The sequence below is a fragment of the Spodoptera frugiperda genome, chromosome 18 (genome assembly GCF_023101765.2).
Source record: "Spodoptera frugiperda isolate SF20-4 chromosome 18, AGI-APGP_CSIRO_Sfru_2.0, whole genome shotgun sequence".
NCBI classification, from domain to species: domain Eukaryota; kingdom Metazoa; phylum Arthropoda; class Insecta; order Lepidoptera; family Noctuidae; genus Spodoptera; species Spodoptera frugiperda.
The window spans coordinates 2535734-2562019 of record NC_064229.1 but is presented as its reverse complement, the minus strand read 5'-3'; the positions used below and the strand labels follow the sequence as shown (position 1 = coordinate 2562019).

General features: G+C 37.5%; 1 protein-coding gene across 1 annotated transcript in view; it reads left to right on the top strand.

Annotated features, from left to right (window-relative positions):
• Positions 1-26286, top strand: part of LOC118277991 (dystrophin, isoforms A/C/F/G/H) — a 438713-nt gene that overhangs the window by 369249 nt on the left and 43178 nt on the right. The window contains 3 exon segments of the mRNA XM_050700084.1: positions 3644-3788; positions 5811-5934; positions 10912-11078. Coding sequence (XP_050556041.1) covers positions 3644-3788; positions 5811-5934; positions 10912-11078 — 436 coding nt within the window.

Sequence of the window (26286 nt, the reverse complement as noted above, 5' to 3'; positions counted from 1 at the left end):
ATATTATCGAGACTATAATAATTGAATTTGGTATTATTGGTTGTGTTAATAATAGAATTTATTGATAAAGGAAACAGATAGTTTTGATCTATTGAGTTTAGGTTCGGAAATTCGAGTAGTAAATCTATTAAAGTATCAAGTTGTTTTGATTACACTATAAATAACGAAGATCAGATTAGAATGTCAATAATGAAATTGTAATACAATGTGTTCCGTTCAGTAATAGGACTGTAAAGTTTCAGGATTCAATTTCCGTGCAATGCAAGGTACAATTTTGAATCCAAGTGAGATCCGTTCGTATGCAAATATTTGTTAAAAAGGTACGTCCTTCAATTAAGTCGGAATCGCAAACAAGTAGATTTATTTGCACGGCACCGATCGCCGACTCCATAAATAATCCTTCGGTAAAAAAATTAAATTTTCGCCTGCGTAACGGTCATTCTTAATATCGGACGCCATTTTTATTTTGAGCCAGAAATCCGGCGGAGAATGTCCGATGAGAATCGAAAGAGTAAAAATGTTGTAAGAATCTCGTATCCAAGTGTAGAGTTAAATGTAGTTATTTCATTCCTATTTCAATGAAAACTGTTTTATTATAATAGCTATGAGCTGGAATTGAATTGGTTAAAAGTATTATTGGAGCAGATTATATTCAGTTAACTTGGGTACCTAATATTGAAACTAGGAACTTCAGCATTTTAAAAAGAATTTTACAGCAAAGAACGTTGTTTCACTTTTGCATCAGTATATGTCTTGTTGTATCCTCTGTTTCTATGGCCCCACCACGCGCCCGAAACCGATCAGTGAATTAATCATTCAAACTTAACAATGTGTAATAAATCTGGAGTGTTCCCCGTCCGGGAATCGAACCGTCGACCGTTCATTCTCAATTATGACGTGCCATCTATGTAAATTATATTTGCTTTTGTTTAGCTGAATTTTCATGTTAATCCAATCGGATTTTTCGCTTTCCGCTCTTAAAAGGATCGGACGAGTTTTGTTTTTCAACATAATTTCACGCCTGATTTCCTCAGAGGGGTAGCCAGAAGTGTATTAAAGCAGTTGGACTTTTTGTTGTGTTTTGAAAATTTTATTCAGTTCATAGGAAAGAGCTTTTATAGTACAAATCTAAATGTCTGTCTGATTGTACTTGATTTTTATTTTCAAATAAAAGTTTTTCGTTATGCAGTTTAAAGCTACAACATCTAGGTAGCCATTAATTGTTCACTGCCTTTCTTAACCTGTCTTCACCTTCATGTTTCCGTATACTAAAGAAATATTAGTATAATATGATATTAATAATATCAACTAAATACATTCAACTCATTGATATTCTATACGTATATTTCAATTCTAGATAGTTCTAGTTTCATCCTAGCAGCTGCTAAATGCTATATTACTAGGTATATGTACTATAAAGTTGTTATATGTCGTAGATCATAAAATGTGACGATAAAATGATATAAAGAGATATTATTACAGTTTTATACGACTAAACAGCCACTGGTTTATACCGACACGCATGCAAAGCGCGTTATATAGAGATTGGGGCGCGGTGCAACTGTAGGCGATCTTGTAAATCGCTGTTAGTTGCACCCCACCCTAAAGCATGTCAAGTGCTTTTTAAGTCTAGGTGTTGAGCAAAGATAGAGCAAGATATATTTATGGGTACAAGAAATCGCTGTGAGAGTAGTCCTCACTGAATAAATAACTTTTTAAATATAGTAATTATACCCTTAGTATGAGTTTACTTTACGTTGAACGAAAACCAATCGAGAGCACGTTCGGTGCTCTGATTGGCCGGCTCGAATAAACCAACCAATCAGAGCGCCGAACGCACTCTTGTTTAAAGCAGAACTCACTCGTATTAACGCCTGTGGTCTATGTTTCATTCAAACAATTAATTATAACAAACATAACCAGTAAATTCTACTGCTATTTCCAAGCACTGTACAACTCTTACCAATCGACGGAGAATCGAAGCTGCTTTATTTTCCCACTCCAGAAGCGCTATTGTAGAAGTTTTATCATTGCTATCACATGTAAAGTGGGTAATAAAGCCGGCAATAGCCCGCGGTAGTACGCATTCACTTCAGCGGTTAAATTCTTATGGTGACGAGTTTTATGGAGCATCACATCGCATCATGGCGGAGTGGAACTCTGGAATTGCGAATGTCACTATTTTGAAGTCCTTGATATGGTTGGTTAAATTAGGAAAGTGGGGAAAGGTTACCATCAAAAGAATGGGGATGTTTACTTTGTTTTGTCTTATGTAGTAACTTTCCAATAGTATTATATTGAGTAGTGTAAGGTAACAAAAGTAAATTATGTCGTAGCCGAAAGACGTGTATCGGTAGGTTGTAGATAACTCTGATCCGGAGCAGCGGACTACCTAGCGGGTTTACCGGGGCTCCGGCTTGAAAAGCAGGAGTAGGAACGGGGTGGTTTTTAGTCAGTAAGAGTAAAAAAGTCATTAGATGATTTTTCCCACTTAAAAAGGTAGTCAGTAGTGGGTCATATTTCAAATGAAATGATTTAAGTACTCGATGAGAGTTCTACAATGATTACTTGAAAGTTAAACTCAAGAAATCTATTATAAACCACATAATCTTCCAACAAAATATTTACACACATCTCTTGTCAACTAAACAGAAGCGAAACTATAATCTTATTAAAAATTAACCCTCGAATACCTGAGTTTTAGCCAGAGCCCCTCTGTGGTGAGGTGGGGTCCCACCGGCCACGGTTTCTGTTGAACTTGTGTCCTGTGGTTTGTGCCCAGGTGGGTCGTGTGGTTACTCGCCCTTTGTGTGGCCCCACCCCACGCCGCCATGTTTGTATCACTTTGCTGTCAAACTTTAGGGATTATGAAGGGATCATAGTATGCTGGTTTGGAATTCCTTTCGTGTATGTTGTGGCGATAGTGTGTTGTAATTAATGTGTGTCAAACTATGTAGTAAGATGTTGTTGTGCTAAGTTAGTTGCACTACATTTTTAGTTGCTGATGAAGGTATTTAGATTGAAATAAGTAACTATATATTACATCATAGAAAACAAACGTTTTGAAGTCATAATATAACCAACAAAACTTATTACATCTGAATCGAAACTTAGCTAAAGATATTGACGAACTATTTATCGATATCGATAAAAACACTTTAGTAAATAGTTACTTTCGTATTCTCTTACATTTAAAAATCTAATTGTATCGATACTTTCACCCCAACACTATCATTATCCGAAATCTCCTCCGTATCAGAACAGCAGACGACCTTTCAACAATTGTACTTTCTTTATGTGTGCCAACTTTTTGAGTTATCGCCGTAGCTCTGCCTACCCCACTTCTTTATACGTCTTCATTTTATTGAGGATTATCTTTATTGCGATCTCGGGAATGAGGAGGGGACCTCTTGGTTTTAGTTCTGAAGAATGATGTCATTCCACTTGAGTACGATGACAGTTATAAGAGTACCTACATACTTTTAAACTTGGTGGCAAACCGAGGCCAAGATTTCTAGGTTTTGTTATTTCAGAAAATCTTAGAACGATAATACAAAGAAAAGCATTACTTCTACTACAGTACCTCCACTATCAGTTCTCATAAATACTTTTCCACTAACAACATCTTCTGAATTGTTTACAGAAACCGGCTGGAGAGCAATGCTGAGCACTGGTCAGCATTGCTGCTGTCACTGAGAGAGCTCACTGAGTGGGTGATCAGGAAGGAGACTGAGCTGAACGCCCTCGCACCTCCCCGGGGCGACCTGCCGGCCCTGCTCAAACAACAGGTATGATGATAATCTATTATATAAAAATAAGTCGGGTTTTCCTTCCTGACGCTATAACTCCAGAATGCACGAACCGATTTGCACGGTTTTGCATTCGTTAGAAAGGTCTCGGGCTCCGTGAGGTTTATAGAAAAGAAAATTCAGGAAAAAAATAAGAGAAAAGCAGGAAAACAGGGAAAATCATTGGTGGCGAAACGGAGTTCGCCGAGTTTGCTAGTCTATTATATAAAAATAAGTCGGGTTTTCCTTCCTGACGCTATAACTCCAGAATGCACGAACCGATTTGCACGGTTTTGCATTCGTTGGAAAGGTCTCGGGCTCCGTGAGGTTTATAGAAAAGAAAATTCAGGAAAAAATCAAGAGAAAAGCAGGAAAACAGGGAAAATCATTGGTGGCGAAACGGAGTTCGCCGAGTTTGCTAGTGCTGAATAAACTTATACATAGTTAAGTTAAAACATCTAATTACTAAAGGAATATAGATGTATGAAAATGCCAATGGCATTAAGACACCACAATGCACAATATTACGTGCCACTAATGAGTGGATAAAGCACATAAACAAACGTAGTTTTAACAAAATTGATAAAATGGGAAAAGGACACATAAATACAACTTATGAAACATTACAATTTGGTAGCCACAGAATGCTTTAAGGACTATAGAAATCGAACTAAAGATAATTTTTGTAACGTTAGTTTAAATTTTAGCACCTCGAGATAGCGGACAGTTATGGTCGTCACAGAACTAAACGATGCCATTTCGGTCACAGCTCTCACCTCAAAATGGCCGACCAAGCAATTCGACCAAGAGTAATTGTTAGCCAGCAACTTGTTTCAAATTGCTATAAGAGAAGCTAGGAATAAACCGACGAACACTGGGTACTGAATTGTTGAATACGTTTTTGTTTTTATGGCTTTTGAAGTACCAGAGGATAGCGAGGGTTTACTTGGAAGTGCTACATCATAGAAGTCATTATCTCTTTCTATTTGTTTGCACTTGGGACTTAAGAGAGAAGAAATACTCGTTTCATTTTGATTTTATACCTAGTTCTTTGACTTTGGTTTATTGGTGAAGATGTTTAACAAAGAGTACTAGACACATTTTGGTCTTCATCCAGTCATTTATAGACTTGACCTCTAAAATTCTACAAAAGTAAATACAATAATCAATACAAATCTTCAAACAAATATTGAAGTTAAAGTTCTAAACAATGTGATCGTAAATCGGCACGAGAGTCAACAATTTACATACAACGATAAACAATTTGGCCGCACTAATCCGCGGATCGCGGCTAAATCAACCGCTTACCGACGCCATTTTAAGTTTACAAACAGAACAGATAAATTTAGAAGGCTCAGTATGAGCGAACACAATATAAATTAGAAACTTGAAGACAATATTAAAACTACATAATAACTTATTTGGAGAAACTGGCTTCAGAATTAAATTATAATGATGCCAACAAACAAATTAATGGCAACATACGTATGATTTGAAATGGAATGTATTTTAGGAAACACATTATTCATACACGATAGGTATCGTAGTTTCCTAAATTAATGGTTGTTTCTCGGATGCTGGGCTTCTATCCTCGACTATATAGTGACTGAAGAGCAACAAAACTCGGAGCTTAGTGGCGGGAATGTGTGGAATGTTAACAAGCGTTTAAGGGTTCGGATAATCGGTCCTAATCGAATTTTGTGGCTAATGTTCGGGAAATATGGGCTTCTGGTGGGTATTTTATTAAACTAACAATGTTAGGGGAGCATTCTTAGTCAAGACCATTACAGGAATTTCTTTGGGAATCCATCGATTTGATTAGATTGCTACATTATGGGGGCTAAATTAGAATACAGTCTTCTTTAGGTCATGTATATTTTTAAACTATTTCTAAACCCTTTTCCATTCAAAGCAATATTATATTTGCAGGATATGCAACGTTTCTTCTTATCCTAGGTACTTTATATGTATAGGTAACTGAAACACGACGACCACAGCTATAACTTTAAATTTCCATTCCAGGATGACCACCGCGCATTTAGGAGACAGCTCGAAGACAAACGGCCAGTCGTCGAGAGCAATCTCCTGAGTGGCAGACAATACATCGCGAATGAGCCGCCGCTGTCAGACACGAGCGACACTGAGGGTAAGTGGCGACATCTGGTGACCGCAACGTGAAGACGTTTGCTATTCTGTTCTAGTTTCTTTTAAGAGATGGCGCTGTGTATTTTGTTAGTTATTTAATTTTGTATCTATTTAGTTCAATGTTAAAATGATATTATATTTCTGTTCATATGAATGGACTGAAGTTTTTAAAAAACCACGGACCAATATCTCACATGAATTTCACTTCGTTTGATCAGACGAAGGTGTGGTTTACTTGAAATTTCATGAGGCCTCCATATATCTAACTGCTGTCAAAATTGAAACAAAAGCAAGCAAAAAGCCGTAACACCATTCTGTGCTCGATACGAAATACAAATTCCATCTACCGTGCCGTGTCTGCAAAACATCAAAAAATTTCAGGCACAACGGTTTGGCAGAAAGGCTGTTGTATTTGAAAATTTCACACACAGATCATATTTGAATGGTCCAAAAATAAATTTTGTGCCTAATTACAAGATCTGATGACACCTTATTAAGTTTCTGAGATAAACAAACTCATTTCTAATTACATATTATATCTTTAGAATTTACAGTTCTATGATTATTATCAAGCCTTCCATCTATACATTCATATACATAATCTGTCTGTCTGTACGTCAAAGTGCATTGTTCCACACCAGTGGACATTCACACCTTGATTGCTGGCTGACTTGTCTGATATTTGCATATTTGATGCTGATGCTGACACCATTTTGTTATTGGATCCTTGAACTGTGTTCAAATCTGGTTCAAGGATTATATGAAATTAGTTTATATTCGTGAATTTGTATCTAATATCTTAGAAAAATATGAAATGGTCATACGACTATATCGACGAAGATTATTGGATTATTTCAATGACAATAACTTACATTTTTGAAATGTTTCAAATGTAAGTGCTATAAAAGGTAGCTAGTACTTTACTGCGGTACTGAAACGCAAATCCCGGATCCACCGACACGATTTTAAAAACCAAAGCGAAGAATAAAGAAACAAGAGTCCAAAGAAACATAAAACCTAACCCTAAAGCGCTATATCACAAAAGCGCAGCAACAAAGCGGTGAACGAGTGAATGAATGAACGGGAGAACGCAATTAGAAGCGTACCGGCCGCGCTAATTGCAAATTCCGTGCGGACCGGCTCAATCAATATAGTTTGCATTCACACGGCGATAGCAATCGGCTAGCGGCAATCAATTGCCAGCTGCAATGATTGATTACGCCCGCCGATTATGTTTTAAAGCGGTCAGCGTTTGAGGGTTAAGTGCGATTTGATGACTGTTTCAAGTTTTGCGGTTCGTTTCATGATTGTTTGTGGCGGAGAGCTCGGGGTGCGAGCTGGCTTTCAATCTATCTGTGATTACACAAAACGGATTGCACAAAACTTAACACAAAACTTAAAATGTCGTTTTGGCACGGAGGTTTAAGACTTAATGCTCAAACATTCTCCATGTAAGACGCCTTTTTTTGAGGGGGAAAATCAACCAATGGCTTCTCCCACTTTGAGTGACGCGAGAGTGAGTGTCAGACTCTTACTGACTAAAAACCGTCATGTTCCTACTCTTGCCTGTCGAGCCGAAGCCCTGGTAAAGCCGCTAGGTAGTCCGCAGCTACGGATGTAAGATGCCTAGAGGCATAGAGGAGGTCTTTGGTCAGCAATGGCCACTTATAAGCTGTTGAGGTGTGCTCAAAACTTACAGTGAGTCTTCAGTTTTTAATAAAAGAATAAACCCATAGAAAAAGCCCATTCATTTTCCTAGTACCCTATACACCTCAATAGAGCTCGATACAGCTTGTCACTCAACTGGATAATCCTAGCACTAGCAGTTTACATGCAGAGCATAATAATTGGCAAGTCGACAAGTGCTGAGCTCACGTTCATGCGATAGCTGGCAGCCAGTCTCAAGACGAACGGATTAGACGTCTGAATGCCTGTCAGGGTCCTCCCTAGCAAGATGTCGCTCATCTCGTCCTGTCTGGAGGAACTTGCCAAATTGTTTGTATAATTTTTAGTTTGAAATAAGACGTATAAGGCTTTTTTCTTTGATATGCAAAGATAGAATTTTCCAAAATCAGGTTCACACATCAAAAATGATCGAAAAGTAAAATCTAAGTGTAACCACGGCCACGGTCAAAGCATTATCTTCTAAACCACCCTTTTCGGCCTAAGTAAAAGCAAAAGAAAAAACATAACTTAAAAATCAAGACACGTATCTCTTGTAAAGATTTAAAATAACACCACTAACTATTACTACAGTTTCAAAAGTAATTTTCAATAGAAACTGTACCATAAATTCTCAGTAAGAAATCAAAGCTATATCGATAAAGTATAGGGGTGTCGGCAACCGTCCGTTACGGCCATTGGTTCAGTCGTAAATTTGAAAATGGAACCGACTTGGTGAACCAATGCCCGGGGACGATTCGAAATACGTCAGCGAACCTTCGATAGTGCCGTCATTTTTATCGATATTATTTAGAGTAGGGTCGTTTATGTCTGATGTAACATTATCGGTACAAATAGTGAAACTTATTGGCATGCTAATAAAGTTGTTGAATAATTACACCAAACTAAATCCTAAATTCATTACTTATTCGCACTCGAAATGACTTTGCAAAGTAACAAACCGCAAACACCACAAAATAGAAAATTCCGTCTCTCAGCCCGTCCAACTACAAAGTTTAAATATTCAAAAACTTTCTGAATTGCACTCAATATTTCAGGATTAAGTTCACTAAAATCCCCTGACAAAAATTGCACGCAAAAGCCGCTTCGTCCAAAATTCACGAAACTAGTGACAGGCAAAAACTCGACTAAACTCGATAAGTCGATTGGCGTGGTTGTCAGTGTTGCCACTCTAGTGAAAATATCGAGTGGAATTCGTAAGGCTTGTTTAGATGACAGCTATTTTTCTTTCATGTTTATCTCTTGTTTCGGATTTATTGGGGTTTTTTATTCGCAGATAGACATGTTATGGTATGGGCAGTAAATGTACCCGTAGTACCTTGCAGACGTCATGTGAGACGGTTATGAGCGACCTTCGATTTCATTCGCTTCAGAATAACACAACATTATTGAAATATTTACGTTCAAGTGTAGGATACAATAGATTTAGGGCTTAAAAGACAGGCACATTAACAGAACTAAGCAGGAACTATGTACAAAAGCACCGCTAACCAAATTACTGGACCGTTACACAGAAAAATGTTACAAGATGAAAAAAAAATATATAGAGTCGAAGGCGCATCTGGCTGGTAGGAAGTTGGGTATCCTCTCGAAGGTGAGACGGTACTTCACACCGAAACAACTGCTGAGCCTGTACCAAGCGCAGGTTCGGTCATGTATGGAGTACTGTTCTCACCTTTGGGACGGCTCGGCTAAATGCCAGCTAGATGCGCTCGAACACATTGAAAGGCGTGCCAAGAAGCTCATCAACGATGATGCGCTTGTGGAGGCCCGGCTTCAAAGCCTTGAACACAGGCGCAAGGTCGCAAGCCTTTCCGTTTTTTACCGGATACATTTCGGAGAGTGTGCGGGGGAATTGCACAACTTGATTCCCCCTAGTCCTTTTCATCATCGAACCACAAGACAATCGGCGAGGCGTCACCGCTTCATGGTAGATATCCCACCAACTCGCACGAAGCGCTTCGCTTCAAGCTTCCTTGTGCGAACTGCTAGGGAGTGGAACTCCTTGCCGGAGTCTGTGTTTCCTGATGGGTATAACCTGGGTGTCTTCAAGGCCCGAGTGAATAGGTTGCTTATGGGCAGACGTGCTCCACCGTAGGCCGCATCATCACTTACCATCAGGTGAGATAGCGGTCAAACGTCGACCCATTAAATGTAAAAAAAAAAAAAAAAAAAAAAAAAAAAAATAAAAAAAATGCAAAATATTCGGTCGACAGCGTCGCGGCCGACGAGTGCTTCGTTTGAATTCGTGGGCTAGTGACAAAGCGAGTGGACTTGAAAATCCACTGGCTTTATAAAAATGTCGCTGTTACGGTTCGATGTTGAATTTTTTTAGAATGTACGTAAATTGCATAGACTAGGAGACCAATTTGTGAAAAACCTGTTGTCATACATTTTGGAAATATGTAGCCTAGCCACTAAAGCCTTTGTATTGTGTTATTCAGTTAGGTAATTGATGTTGTGTTCCATTTGTTGTAAACTTACATTTTAGCCAAAAGTTAAGTAACAGAGTAACTGAAACTTGAACCATTATCCCCCAAACAAAACTGACAATAGGTACATGTAGACCCTGTCTCAGCGAAACTTATAATAAACACTGGCTTTGTGAGATACCACAAGCATATCTTTGGGTCGAAAGCCTCATAACCTTCAAACTGCTATCATGGTGAAACTCTGCAACAATTCCTTTGCTGCCAAATTTCAACTCCTCAAAACTATGCCAGTGCAATATCTGAAGTGAACGCAGAAGAACGCCGACGTGGAAGTAACGTTGTAATTATTAAATTCCCCCCCCCTCCCTACCCCTCCTTCCCCCCCGTTCTCACGCCGCGCTCGCGCTCCGCTCACGCTCCAAATATTGAGAGCTCAGAGCTCAGCCCGCGGCTCGTGGATGGCCCGAGTTGCTACTTAACACTGAAAAGCTGTGACATGTTTATTTTGTCGTTTGAAAATTATTTTTTTACGTAATGTGGTGATTATGATTTAGGTTTTAATGATATTTTTGAGCTCTACGTAAAATTTGACTATCGTGTGTATGTAGGACTTCAGGTAGCCAAAACACTGGCGAGATTTTCCAGTCAACAAGTCTTCAACAGCTCTCTTCGATTGGATTTTACAACGATATGAAAAAAAAGAGTTTCAACATAATAACAAATTCGGCTTAATCTGCTAGAATACCCAATTTTCTTTATAAACAAATGGCTGCGACACTTATATTTAAATTTAATTTTATGTTATTCGCAATATTTATCTTTCTACTATTTAAGTTCATATCTAATCACAACTTTCTTTGCAGCGAGTCGCGAAAACGAAGGTGACTCCCGCGGCTACCGTTCAGCAGAGGAGCAGGCTCGTGAGCTGGCCAGGTCCATCAGGAGGGAGGTGGCCAAGTTGGCAGACAAGTGGAACTCCTTGGTGGACAGGAGCGATGCCTGGGGACGGTGCTTGGATGATGCTGTACAGGTAGGACTTGTTTTACTTCTCGACCTCTTATTTACGATAGTTTACGAGTCAATGTTTCTTGCCTCTTGTTTGTGCCTTAAGGCTTAAGTCATTCTGTCTCCTGCATTAAATTCACCGAGGGAAGTGGAAACTATCGTTTTCTTTTCTTCTCCTCTAATAATATCTTCTGATTTATTTCGTTGCGGGATCCAAGACAGTCATTCATGTCCCTGGGACGCGCTGGACTTCAATGTTCCGGTGTTTTCATGGTTGTATCTACTGTAGATCCTGGCTTATAGGAGTTGCAGCGGTAAGGGAGGTTGTGGTGGGCTTGTCTCAAAAAAAAATCACAATGCTATTGCACAAAAATACAATAATATACAATTTATTTACAATCCAAATAATAAAATAGCCATCCAGCACATTAATAAAATTTAACTACACGCCATCTATAATTTTATACCAGAAACTACTCACCATTTAAACTCGTACAACGACCACAGATGGCGTTACTATGCGCTCTACAAACTTCGATCGTAAAGTTGATGATCTCATTCAAAGCTTAAGCGAAGCGGTGAGCCGGATGTCCGGTGGAGATGAAAAGTTCATTTCTTATGTGATTTGTATAATGGTTTTATATGATGTTGTATAAATTACCATGTGAATGTGATCCATGATTCATGTTACTCGAAATAGGTAGCCTAGTATTTATTTAAACTTATTTGAACTAGGTGAAACTGAACCACATTTATCGGCAAAATAAATCTCTGACTATAGGCACAACACTAGGTTGATCGATAACGTTTGCAACTTGCAACTCGGTTCCCACACCAAATTAACTTTATATAGGTATGTTATTAAAAAATATAGTTTCTATAAATACATAATTGGATAGACATAGAGCCTATAATCAACATTCCCATATAGACTTTGAAACATCTGATAGCCATCGAAACACAGATTCGCAACATCATACAGCACTATTTGACGGGAAAGATTGATTTACAAGCGAGCCATAAACAAAATGAGCATGTCGCATGAATAGCTTGGCGCAGCTTAATGGCTCGTGCTGCAATAATGCAGGAAGCTGTCACAATGCCAGTTAATGCTGGCTGGGGAGCGAGGAGCACGCCGCGCCCAGCCTCGCGCCGCGTGTCGGCTCAATCAACTCGCCAACTTGAACGTTGATGTAGGTTGATGGATGAGGCAGGGATTGGCTTACTGTCTTCACTTCTTTTGTTGGATTCGTGAAAGAATCAATTGATTTTTAGGAAAATAAATATTCTAAGTGAAAAAGTTCATGTTTAATTACTGATAAAACACGAAGCGTCAGAGTTTCAGCGATTTATTTTTTGGTATCTTTACAGTTATTTTATTTCCTGAATGGCATGAAACAGAAATACTTATCATTTTATTGTAACTTTCGTGAGACATACTAAATTAATTATTATTTTATTGGCTTACTCACGTATTGTTTTGACGAGGAACTCGACTAGTTTCAAGCCATGCTAGAGGCTCATATTCATGAGCAGCATTCCGCGACACACGACGCGGCGATTGTAAAGAATACTTATCGTTTTTCAAAATGACTGCACGGTTGGCGCGGTGGCTGGGTAACCGGCTGCCGCGCAACGTGTAGCGGGTTCTATTCCGCACGGAGCAACTCTTTGTGTGATCCACAAATTGTTGTTCCGGGTCTGGGTGTCACGTGTATGTGAACTTGTATGTTTGTAAAACGCACCCACGACATTAGAGAAAATTCTAGAGTGGGGCAAGAGAATATCTCTTATTAGTAATCATTACGTTAACTGTTCTGACAAATAGCAAACACAAAACCCTCCCCACTTCATCACGCTCAAAAAACCTAAAACTGTTAGAAGTGCGCTCACAGTCACATCCAGCACGAGTAGATCGGGAGTGCATTCAACTTAATTGTCGATATAGGAGTGAATGGCGCCGGTGTCGGGATGGCCCGCGACCTGATACCGGAATGTGGAGCGCGTCAGCTACGCACTCCAGCCCAGCCACTCCTCAACTCTTGTGTTCACGGGCTCATGCAAGAACTGCCATTGTGTTTGGTTTCGCCATTATTTTTGTATATTGTATCTGTTCTACGTATTTGTTTATAAGTATGTAGGTGTTAGTTCATACTATATTGTTCATATTAGGCTTTTAACCAGAGAGGAGTGGAAGAAGGGTAGGAAGGCCTTTGCCCTGCAGTGGGACGATCATCGCTGAAATCTAAATCTAGGCCTTAGATTAAATGAGAAGCAAAAATAGATTTTTCTATAGTTCATTAATCCGGATTTGAATCTTTATCCAACCTCAAAATTGAATTGAAACATCTGCAATGGCAACGCTCTTGCCTTATAGAACAACAATCAATACTCTTTAGAATATCAACAAGAACTTATCACACACTAAACACACACGTATCAAATAGTCTAGGCTTAAACATCCCCCCTAAAAGCTACCTCCAACTAATTAATCTAACTAAAACGCCTTCAACGATACACCAGCGTGAACAGCAAAGATTAGCAGCTCATTCACTGCATTACCTCTACCATGAGTTTAAGTTATTTGTCGATACTCGATAGCGAATTAATTTGTTTATTATAAGTGTGGGAGAGGCATGTTTAGCACGGTTCAGTTAGACCGGAGTAATACCATGGCCTCAAAGAAAATCAAAGCGTTTTGTGAGTGAGGTTACCGAAGGCCACATTTTCCCCCTCCCTCACCTTTATCTCCAATCTCCCAATCGTTAAAACGCTGCCAACATATTTGTATCTCCTCTGGTGTTGCGGGTGTCTATAGGCGGCGTCTTGGTGGAACTAGTTGCGCCTATGCTTACCTACTATCCGGTGATCCGTCTATGCATTTGCTTACTTATATATACCATATTAAATGTACGTCTTCGCTATCGACAGTCGACAAAATACCATATTATACTACCTATTGCTTAAAACCCATAGTAGAGGTAGGTCTCTACAGAGCGCTAGGTAGAGTCGGTTCAACGGCACGTTACAGTTGGTGCGCCCGTACAAAAGCGCGCAGATTGGTAGAGCGAGTGCTCAGTACTTAGCATTGTTCTCTTACTCTACCTACTCTATCATTGCGCGTTTCATTTGATGTAGAGATATTTTGTTGGTGTCTACATTAATTTTAGGGTGTTTACAGTTTCAGTTTCAGTGGAAAGCTTCGTAGTAGTAGTGAAGATTAATTGATAGAAACCTTTTACTGTAACTTTCAGGATTTTCATAATTTTACTATTTTGAGGAAGTCATAAATAATTATGTTACATTGGCATTATTTTGTGAATATGTAAAAGCAAGTAAAAGTATTTCATTCCGAACATTGTATAGGTCTGAAACACATATTATTTAACCGACTTTAAAAAGAAAAGGAGTTTGACCTGTATGTATGTCTGTGCGCGATTATCTCGCGTTTGACTGAATCGATTTTGAAGTGGTTTTCTGCATAGTATTTTTTAAACTTGTAGGTTTTAGGTATATTAAGGTGGTTCCCTTTGATCTTTGAAGGACCATCGAAATATCGACCACATTGTGTCACATATTACCTACCTTCACACCTAACCCAGCTTTTTAAATTAAATTCAATTAAATTTTCCAATTTAAATACTGAAAGTACTGAAACAATGCCATAAATAAATACGAAGACATTATTCTCCCATCTCATCGTGAGTGACACGCGAGGGCCCGGGTTCGACGCCGGCTATAAATCACGGAAACTATTTTAATTACGCAGACACGTCCACTGGCAACTTGCAGACGAGACACTGACGTATACAAATGTATAAATTGTGTATTTATACAAAACTATACAAACATACACAACTTTATATTATTTTAAGGTACGGATCAATTCTAATCGAAACAAGAGCAAAAAACGTTTAAAATTCTCTCAAAAATAATAATGACCAAACTATATTGTTTATAATTTGGCTGTCTTGCCTCTCGTGTAGACATTTACAACTATAAGTTTGTCTGCCTAGCAAAGGCTCTCAGGTTCGATTCCAGGTTCAGACAGCACGTAGTCTGGATTGAGCCCAGTGTATGAGAATATCTATAAAATATAGCTCATAACATAATTTGAGAAAAGTGAGTTTTACATTGTATCCTTGGCCTATCGATTTGGCGATTAAAAGGTGTAATTATGTGTTATTACTTACGTCTCTAGGCATTCAAGCAACATCCTATATTATACTATACTATAAAATGTAATATTTTGAACCTTTGCATAACTCAAAAGAAAATCGCAAAAAAATTTTAGCAAAAACGAAATCTCACTTCGCAATCTACACGAGTTTGCAGATAACACTTAGTCTAGTCTAGATAGCTAGCTCAAATCACAGTGCCTAGGGCTTTCAGCACTAATCCCTGTATATCGAGCTGCTTAGCATTTTGTCGATAACAATGCAACGCGGTTCGTTATCGACATCGTTATGCGACCACTTGCGATGAGTGCTAGTGTTGGGGCGCGGAATATCGATGGGATAAGATACGTACGTGTTTTACTTGGATTGTATGAGAGTGGTTTGAGAAAGATACGTAAACAATAGTTGTGATTGTTACAAATCCCTATAATGTTGAGGAAGGAGGCTAATAGTCCAGTAGTGGAATGTCATGAATTGTTGATGTGGCGTGACGTGACGGCGGTTATATTATGTACAAAATGAAATACAATACGACCACATCTTTGCTTTGCCGTCCTGGCAGTATGCGGGTTGGTGGCCAAACGCAGTTTTATCAAAGTTAATTAAAACAACCAATTTTATGTCTTACTACCTACCGTACCTAAGTTTACTATCGATATCGGTTTCAATAATTAAAGCGAGCCCAGCCCTACATAAAAGATTCAGAGGCGGCTCTCGTTAGCAGCGATCGGTTCGATCTGTTACAAATTGTCATATTTTTTGTCCCACTTTCTTTGATAGAAGCAAATGAGATGGCGATATCATCGCACATGCTCTTAATAGACTCGGATTATGCTTTGATTATAATCTTTGCTAGCGTGGGTAGAATATACTTGTACATGGCAAAATTTTGTAAACTGTATTTTACTACAGAACAAACTGCGGTACTCAGAGTCATTTAAGGGTCACTTAACCCAATCCTTAGCAAATGTTTTCGATTCATACATCAATCGTTACTAAGCTATAGTTTAAGTAATCATTAAATGTCTCTGAATGTGGCAGAAAGACAGTTTGAAGATTCGATGTTATTTATTATCCCAATTTGGTCCTAGTTGTCATAACTAAGACAAATGAAGGATGACTATGAGTGATACCACTTTCTTGTTTAGACTAAGTACTGATAACAAGTAAAGGACTGACTTCCAATCAATCTCCTGTTCCCTAAATCTAGATAGGACTTTTCTCAACTGTTTTAGATGTCCTAACCTGAAGGAACTAGACTCTGACTTTGACTTTTATGGCATTTATTTATTCCATAACCATCATAGAATATGGTATATCTATACAACACAGAGACTATTAAAAATAAGAGCAACATGCTTCCGATATTATATTTATTGAGAATGGGTGCCACGACCGACATGTCTGCCGATGAATGGCATCGTAGAGGCAATACAGTGTTGCACAGCGAAATATAGAAGAGTATAAAGATGATCTCTTGTTGTGTCTGTTCCGATGTAGTTTATAAAATAATATTTGTCCCTAAGTTTTACAAATTGTATTTATTCCTCTATATTATCAGACAAGATGCTAACAAATATGTGGTTTAAATTAAGTCATAAGAGATTTCCCTAAACGGTAAATGGTTGGCTGTTACCTGTGTAATAACTATCTCCAATCTTAAGAAAGTAAACTATCCCACTAATTTACCGAAGCAATAAGTAAGACGAAATAAATCCACTATTTTATAATAAGACCCCAACAAACAAACAAAAGAAATCACTAACAAAATACTAAAACTTAATTCAAATCCGACCACATCGTTACTTTCCTATCCAGCCCCCTTTGATGGCGTCAGAGAAAATCTATAGTTGCAATAACTCGCCACCAGCACAATATGGCAGCACTGTGCCCTCCTACATATCGGTCGGTGAATAGGCTTCATTATAAATTCAATCGGATTCTATTTGCGACCACGGTATTTCAGCGGCTACGGCTGTATGACGCAAACTTTTTACTTTTTTATAATGTTTGTGAAAAATTGCGTTTGCAGTTTAAAGTGCTTTACCAATACATGGAAATAAAAGTGTCGTTTCAGCAAAGTGCTCGATATGAACCGGATTTTTTTACTTATGTTTTATATTTTTATAGGAATTGGATTGGATTTTTTAATGATCTTTGATGTTGGGTTTAATATTTATGTTTTTTTGATAGTAACGACGCTTGCTGATAGCGTTTTGAATAATGTTTTATCGATGATTAAAGCTCGCAGATTGGTGTACAGTGAGACAGTTTTGTGGAGTTTAACATATAATAATTATGTCCTAAATGTTCACGAAAAAATACCTTCACACGTTCACAAAAGGCCTACTTCCAATAATCATAATTAGCAAAATAATATCCTAATAAATATTCGCACATTTTAAAACCACCAGCTAACGAGTACACAGCAACCATTATTAATAAACATTATACAGCTAGAGCTCTGCCTACCCCGCACGATCGCTAGTACTGGCTAATGTATGCGGCCACACGCTTCGTATGCACGCAACCGTTCGGATTACTGTCGCCATAATCCCGGACATAAGCTGGACATGTCCTATTACCTTGCGATGGGAAATGGTTCAAGATTTATGAGACACTCGTTACGTAATCTTTTTACGTCAAGGGATAGAAAAGATTAGGTAGGAATTCGTTTATAACATTAATAGCAACTACAATCAGTTTTTACTAATTCCAAACTGTAAACCGGCCTCATCTAACTATTTTAAGAGTATTGACGTGTTTGAACGTGTTATTTTCCGGAACCTACGGGTCCAGATTTTTAAATACCTATCATTTATCATGTTGGATAATCCATTTATCGAACTGAAGGTTATAGACTATTTGAACTATCAGTCACATATCAAGAAGGACTGGTCCGATTTGTAAAAATATTTTTGTGTTGGATAATCCGTTTATCGCAGGAAGGTATGGGATAGACTGTAAGACAGTACAATTATCAGTCACAATCAAAAGTCAAGTCTATATTTGGTTAATTCAGCTTTAGAAACAAAAACCTTGTCTTCTTAAGGTGATTTATCCTACGGGTTTAATAAATAAATGCATTAAAAGCAAAATTAATTCTGTATTTGTAAAATTTTCACAACTTACCAATTTTAGTGCCAAATTCGATACAAAATTTTGGAGTTTTGCCTAATAAATGATTGATGCCCTGCATTACGAAGCGCATCGGACTAGATCCTAATGTCATCTGTTACAATTAACGTTGCAATGACATTTCTACGCTGGGTGCAAATATTATGTCAGGTTTGTAATTTAAATGTGTTTAGGTTTATGTTATTATTAATGCTAATTTCATCATCGATTTGTATTGGTCAGCTTTCAGTACAAAACAATTACAACCAAAAATCGCTTTAATTTAGTGGCTCGAAAAGCAGGAGTCTGAATGTGATACTCCCTCTTTCCTCGCCCAAGGCTAGCGAAGTCATAGGACGATGATGATTTATTTAACAGTTATATATAAATAGAACAAACTATAATTATATTGTAACTTGTAGTGCTAATAATGATCAAAAAGTCCATTGAAATAGAGACATAAAACCACAATAAAAAACCAGGACTATCCCACTAATTTACAACACCAAACCCACCCTACCAGTACTAACAAAACGCGGGCGCGGGCGTGCCTTCGCAAGAGAATTTTTTGGCCGTACAAACATACACACGGACAGTTTGTAAAAATTGCTCTTAATTGACATACTGTGTCGCTGGCGGATTTGTTTCGAAGGCTGGACGTCGACTGATACGAGGTTATGGAATGGGGACAGTATCTGGACGAATTGTGGAGGGTTTTTTCAAATATTTCGTGTTTATAGGCCAGGAGTTTAGGGCTGCCTGTTTGGCTGTTTTGTTACTACCAATAGGGTGGTTGGTACAATTGTGGTACAGTGGGAGCCTTTTTAAATATCGAGTTTTTGTAATTTATCTCTATCTGTCTGTCTGTCAGTCCGTCTGCCTGTTTGTTCTGGCTAATCTCTAAAATGACTGGACTGATTTTGATGAGACTCTTATTGGCAGGTAGCTTATTTATTAAGAAGTAACTTAGGCTAATTTTATTATAACTTTCGTGAGACATACTAAATTAATTATTGTGTTAATATCAGCCTTTAGCATGGCTTGAAACTAGTCGAGTTCCTCGTCAAACAGTTACGTGGGTTAACCGATAACAAAATATTTAATCAAGTAACTTAGGCTACTTTTATTAGTCCCAAAGCCCGTAGTCCACGCGAGTGAAGCTGCATGCATCAGCTAGTATTTGATAGTAATGTCCAAAACAATAAAGTAACAGTTATTGCAATAGTGCGAACAACAAATATAAATCCTAAATTGTATGTAAACGAACGAATTTCTCCCAATATTTGTGGTTTACCGACTGCATTTACAACGCGGATGAAATTAATTATTTTTTGGCTTTACACCTTCATAATATGGACCTTATTCCCTTGTGATAAGGTTGTTTATGTGTCGTGGTGGAGTTGTTACAGTTTTTCACGGAAAGCCTAGCACGTTGAAATGTTATTAAAATAAATCGTTCTGCGGTCTCTCGCTCTGTGGCGGGTTTTTTTTTCGCAACAAATATTTGTTTTTTTTTTATCGTCTGTTGTTTTTTTTTTTGCCATGGTTTACGTCTTGTGGTTTGGTAATAGAATCAATGTCTATGTTTAAAGTTCTAATATCTATTTTGACAAGTACTGGACAGTTTGGATGTGCGATAGTTGTTTATTTCTTTTCACAATGAAAATAAAAAAAAATCCTTGTTGATAGGTTAATAAGACTCGAGCAAAAAAAGCACTTATCACGTACACGTAAAAGACACTCGTATCAAATCAGGAATATGAGCCATAAAATTAATAACAAAATTAAAATAAAGACTTTAACAAAATTATATACAGACACAACCCGTAAAATAATTATTAAATAAACATATTTCTATAATATAGCCATAATATACTTACCTAGGTAAGCAATATAATATTAATGGGACATTGATAGTAGCAATAATGCGTGTTGCCGTATGTACGGCACTTAATGAACAGTTGCGGCAACATCGCGTAAATCAGCCGTTTATTGGCACTATAAACTAAACAGCTTAGATGTGTTATAAATATTATATATGTCTATTATGGCATTATGTTTAAAATAGTCATAGCAAAAATATAGACATTATATTTGTTTGATTCAAAGAAGATTAAGTGTGGGAACATGCTTCGGCACGAAAGGGCCGGCTCGACCGGAGTGATACCACGGCCTCACAGAAAACAGACGTAAAACAACGCTTGCGTTGTGTGTGGGAGGTTACCGGAGCCCCAATTATTCCCCTTCCAATCATCCCAATCCCCGATTCCCCAACAACTCTTTAAATTCATAACCCACAATAGACCGGCAATGTAGTTGTAACGCCTCTAATGTTTCTAGTGTCCATGAGCGACGGCGGTTGCTTACCATCAGGTGATCCGTCGGCCCGTTTACCGGTTTATTGCATAAAAAAAGAATAAAACTAAGTGATGGTGATATTCCACCCATTCGCACGAAGCGCTTCAAGCTTCCTTAAGCGAGCTGCTAAGGAGACGTCTCCATCGTAGGCAGCATCATCGCTTACTACCAGGGGACATATAGTATTTTCATAATTATAACACGAAATAAATTTAAAGACACATTTCCCTAGAAACCAGTCACATAAACACACACACATATTCCCACCCTAATTACGTACTTAGAAAGTAGACATTACCCCTTTTTACGAGTCCCAATAAACAGTAATATATATCTCAAAAGTGAAGTTACATAATGGTTACATTGTACTACCATAATGAAGTCTGTGGACCACTGTTGCGATTTAAAAGCCCCTAAAATGATTTAACGACAGCTATTTAGCTACGCGAAAGATTAAACTTTCATTATATACGTAAAATATTATTATTATTGAAAATATATATACGTGTGGGTACTACGGGTTTATGATAGCTTTCCTATGTGCTGAAATTATGGCTCGATATTAATATTTAGTTGTTTTATTTAGTGTTAAAAGTGTTGGGTAGTGGCATAGAGCCATAACAATTTGATTTAAACTACTCACTAGTTGCCTGCTGCTTTAATTGCTTTTATTAGGTCATTTTTTTTTTTTTTGAATAGGTAGCCATGTAGGTCCAATTTTGGTGCGGACTACATTTAGTTGATTAAATAAAAGAACTTGATGAATAGTTCTGTAAAACAGACAAAGTAATAAGTTTACTTTATAGGTAAATCATTTCAGTTTAAGTCCTTGTAATTTTCATGATTTATCGTCATTACTCTAGTCCACTGCTGGACTAAATTCATGTTTTTTTTTCACTGAATCAATTACAAAATAACTTAATTAAAATGTAACCAATTCTATTTTGATTTCTCCTACACTTACCCATACATAGTACACACGCTCACGAATTCCAGCAATGAATGTGTGTCGGTTCTCAATGGGCGTCCAATGGCAATGAAGGCTGGTTGCGCGTGCGCCGATTTGTGACAGATATACGAGTGCAGTGGCGCCGGCGCACGCAAGCCGTACATGACTTGTGTTAGGACGAGGATATACTACGGGATACAAGAAGTAAATGTTTATTCAAGAGATTTTGTATAAAACAAACTAGAGAGAGAGAGAGAGAGAGAGAAAGAAGGAGAGTGATTTTGAATAAAGAAAGTTAATTGTGATTGGTAATAGGAATAAACATTATTGGAAAGTAATAGATAGTAAAAGTCAAAATTATTTATTTCAAATAGACCGGGAAGGCACTTTGAACGTCAAAGCAAACATTACAAGTATTTTAGTGAAGCTATTTGCACGTTCCAAAGTGTAAATTCCTATAGAGAAGAACGAGCAAGAAACTCAATAAGTTACTCTTTTTCAATCAGGTACACAATACAATATTAAAACTAGGTACTTAGCTACTCTAAATACAGCTTTAAACACTGACTAGAAACGAAACATTTCAATAAAGTAACTCTACACAAAACACTCTACACAGTTAAGCCAGTTACACAATTAACTAAAACTTCCCGTTTCTAATTAACCAAGTATTTCACCGCCGCCGCGCAGTGTGCACACATCCTTACTTATTAGGGCTTTTGACTTACGACCACTTATTGACTTTGTATGCAACATAGTAACATAGTAGCTTTACATACAACATTATGACTAAAGTGCTTGACGACTAGTTCATTTCTGATTTGGATGGGGACGTTCTTTTGTTTGTTGATTGATGTGGAAACCCGATTGATTAGTTTAAGAAGGAATGTTAGAGAGAGGAGTAGATCATTAAATCTTAAGTTCCACGGGTTACCGGGGCTCTAGCTCAAAGAGCACGAGTAGGAACACCACGTTCCGTTTTTAGTCAGTAAGAGTCTGACACTCTCTCTCGCCTCGCCCAAGGTGAGAGAAGTCATTGGATGATTTCCTCCCCCTCAAAACAAAGGGTGTTTTTCCACCAGAAATGTGCTATGCTACGTTGCTGTATATGCGTTTTGCTTCCACCAATCATATTCATTGGTGCACATAGCTTAGCACTGGTGGAAAAAGACTCAGCTAAGCTATGTTCTTATATGGAAAGATGCGTGCTATGGATGGCAATTTACCAAGTCTGTCAACTTTACCTTTATACATATAATATCAGCGTACCTAGTTCTTATAGTTACTCATTTCTCTATCTAATGCTATGTTTCATTTGATCCACAGGTAAGCACACTTGGATTAAGAAATAACCGTAAACACGTAAGTACAGTAACTTACACCGGTAATTACACGTACATTTACCGCGAGGAGAAAATTGTCGGTAAATAATAGAACACCTTCCGTTACGCGTTCGGTGAGATTGATTTATACTGTATTGCGTAGCGAGCACGCAATGGATTGTGTGCTATGTTTTTTTGTTCGTAATGGCTTTACGAGTATTTTGATTTACTTTTTTGGTTAGAGTATGAGGCATTATCGGATGGTTTTGTAGTAGTAGCACATAATCTACTTAGAGACACTCAAACTCACGCCTTTTATCTAGGAAAATAGGCAGAAAATATGGTATTCACATACATTTTTCTTAAACAAATGTTAAATTAAATTAAAAAAATCTGTCTCCAAATAACAACGGTCCCTATTACTCTACCTGGAACTCTGCTGATCCTCTAATCGTACGTGAACTATCAGCCACCAACATGGCTGTCTAAGCTGGCCATCAGTTACCGCCTCTAATAACGTTTTGCATTAATATGTTAATGGCTGCACAGTGGGCCATCACACACATCGGTTGGACACAGGCCAAAATTCAAATTGCACATTTTTGTTCGACCATGAATTGACAACGTGTGGAAATTCAATGGATATGAGATCGGGGAAACGGTTTTATTATTTTTCTTGGATATTGAATGTTTAGCAGATAAATTGTCAAACTTCAAAGACGAGAATAATGTTTCCTAACCTTAATTTGAGTTAACTAGTACAGATATAAACCTTAAAATTATGTAGCAATAAATATCTTTTAGTAGGAAGTTAGTGAATTTGTAATTATGAAACATTCAAACATTTCATATAACTATGATTGATATGAATGAAAAAATAACCTTCCTAGAATCATTAAGTGACGTTTATTCTTTGAAGGGAAATGAAAGAAAGACTGAAGTATAAATATTTACATATCTCGTGCTGTTTCTGTGATGTGATGTGATTGTACATTCTAGTGTAGTTAGCAAAAACAAAGATGGTATCTTTTTACTATAATATTATCTCAACATCAAAGTATTAATTGTTTAGATAATTTAAAATAGAAACGCTAATCACATACAGTTTATTCGATTGCAAAATCTCATGCGTGATATTTGAAAAGGCGTTTATTTCTACTAAACTTACTTACTGAAAATATCAAAACTACCTTGCAATGATTTTTGGACATACATACCGTATGGAGAAACCTCTTATGACTTAATTAAAACCAAATATTTGTAATTGACTGACGATATATGTATATAAAAATTACTGAAATAGCCCAGTTTTTCTCATTGAACTAATTTGAACAATCTCTTTTTCCTTCCACTTTTTCTTTTTATTTATGGATTTTCATTGAAATGTTTAGTTGTCATGCTTCTGTGGACGACTACTATTTGTAGTTTCATTTAAGTCATAAGCGTAATCTCCATACTGAATATTATGGGTAATATTTTTGTCCAGCATCTTCACAGTTCAGTCCAGTGTGTGCTATCATCCGCTACTAATTACAAGTGGCATCGTGTGCGGGTCCCCGAACACGTCCGATGACATGAGCTACTAGTTATTTGATCAACATGCTATAAATTACGGCCACCCGCTAATTATCTTAACGGATCGACGAAAATTGAATACCAGTAGATTTAGTTCAGCTTGTGGCACTGATGCAATCGATTTGCTGGCGGCAATTTGGATACTGATATCTATGTATTTGTAGATTTTACTTTTGCTAATAATAGTGATTTAGTAAAGTTTTTAAAGTCATATTAACTCCAGTCAGGCCAATCAATTGTTTAACTAATTATAAAATTGAAGACAAGTCACTACATTTTCAAACAAAAGTAAAAACAAGAACTGAATAACCCAATAATAAAAGAGTGAAGCGAAACAATTTTTTTCGCAACAATAACAAAAAGCTAACGTAATTTTGTCCTCGATTCCCCTTGTTTGTAGCACAGTGCGATGTCATCAGACTACATATTACCCGCGGCGCAGTAGCCCTCAAGGGCCGGCCGTTGTCATGGCAACCGGTACATTATTAACATCCCTTGGCAACGCTACGTAATTTTATACTGATTAATTTGCTAAATATCTGATGGAAATTATCATTTTACGAAGGTTTTATTTCAGGCGTTAGATATAACCGATGCTTACATCAGAGATTGATGTTATCATGCTTTTATTTTCCTATTTCTTAAGAATTAAGTATGTCTGAAAAATCTGAGGACTTGTCGAATAACTAAGAATAGTCATCCCAAAAGAGCTATATTATACTGAGAGAGCAAATTGATCAAATGTGATCAGTCTCTTCAGGGCCGACCTTAACCCAGTTTAAAAAATATTACTGACTAATATTACTAGGGACATATGACTAGTATTCAGTATACCTGTGACTATTCTGTCGGGGAACTACAGGCGAGCTAAAGGTACTCCTGTTAAACGCTAACTTTTTCCTGAACGCAAACCGCAAACGTATGTGTCAAAGGAATTCTACGAAATTCAACCTTGACCGTTACGAAATAAAGACGAAGTAAAGCATTTTTAAACCAGACTTACAATTAATTCATTATTAACTTAACACGCATAGATAAGTGTGTCTACATATTTTGTCTGGCATTGATGACCGTAGCACCACTGTGCACTCATTGTTTACAACTTAATTGCTACAAACTGGTTCGTCACCCTCTATTAGTAGACAATAGTTTCGTAAAGTGATATTTGTCGGAACTCCAACGTAACGCCGGATGATATTCATTTCATGGCAGTTTTGGGCCCGTGTCCATTGCTGTACGGTATTTTTTAACACGTTAAATGTCGCGTAGGTCACCAATGACTGGAATTAGCAGAGGATTTGCCTTCAACAGTTTTCTGATAGTAGTCAAAGGCTTAAAATACGTGCAATGAGAAGTATTTTAAGCCTTGTATTGATTATGTTTATGTAGTAAGCAAAATAAATAACTTACATCAGAGGTAAATGCTACGTTTCGTTAGTTGAGTAGCCACATAGGTTAGTATGCTTAAATAATTATTATATTTTGATCAATGGACGTCTATGGTATTTGCTGAAATTAATAGCCACATTAATTTAACCAAAAATTATTCGTAATGATGTTTTAAATACTTACAAGAAATAAAACATAATATTTATACCGTGTCGTGCTACAATGTACACACGCACACGACCGAAACGTGCGACCGGAACGCAATAGTTAGCGACACGATTGCAACACAACTCCAACGCTCATATCCGTCGTCTGTCGGATTAGTTTGTTTGTTGCACTCACTAC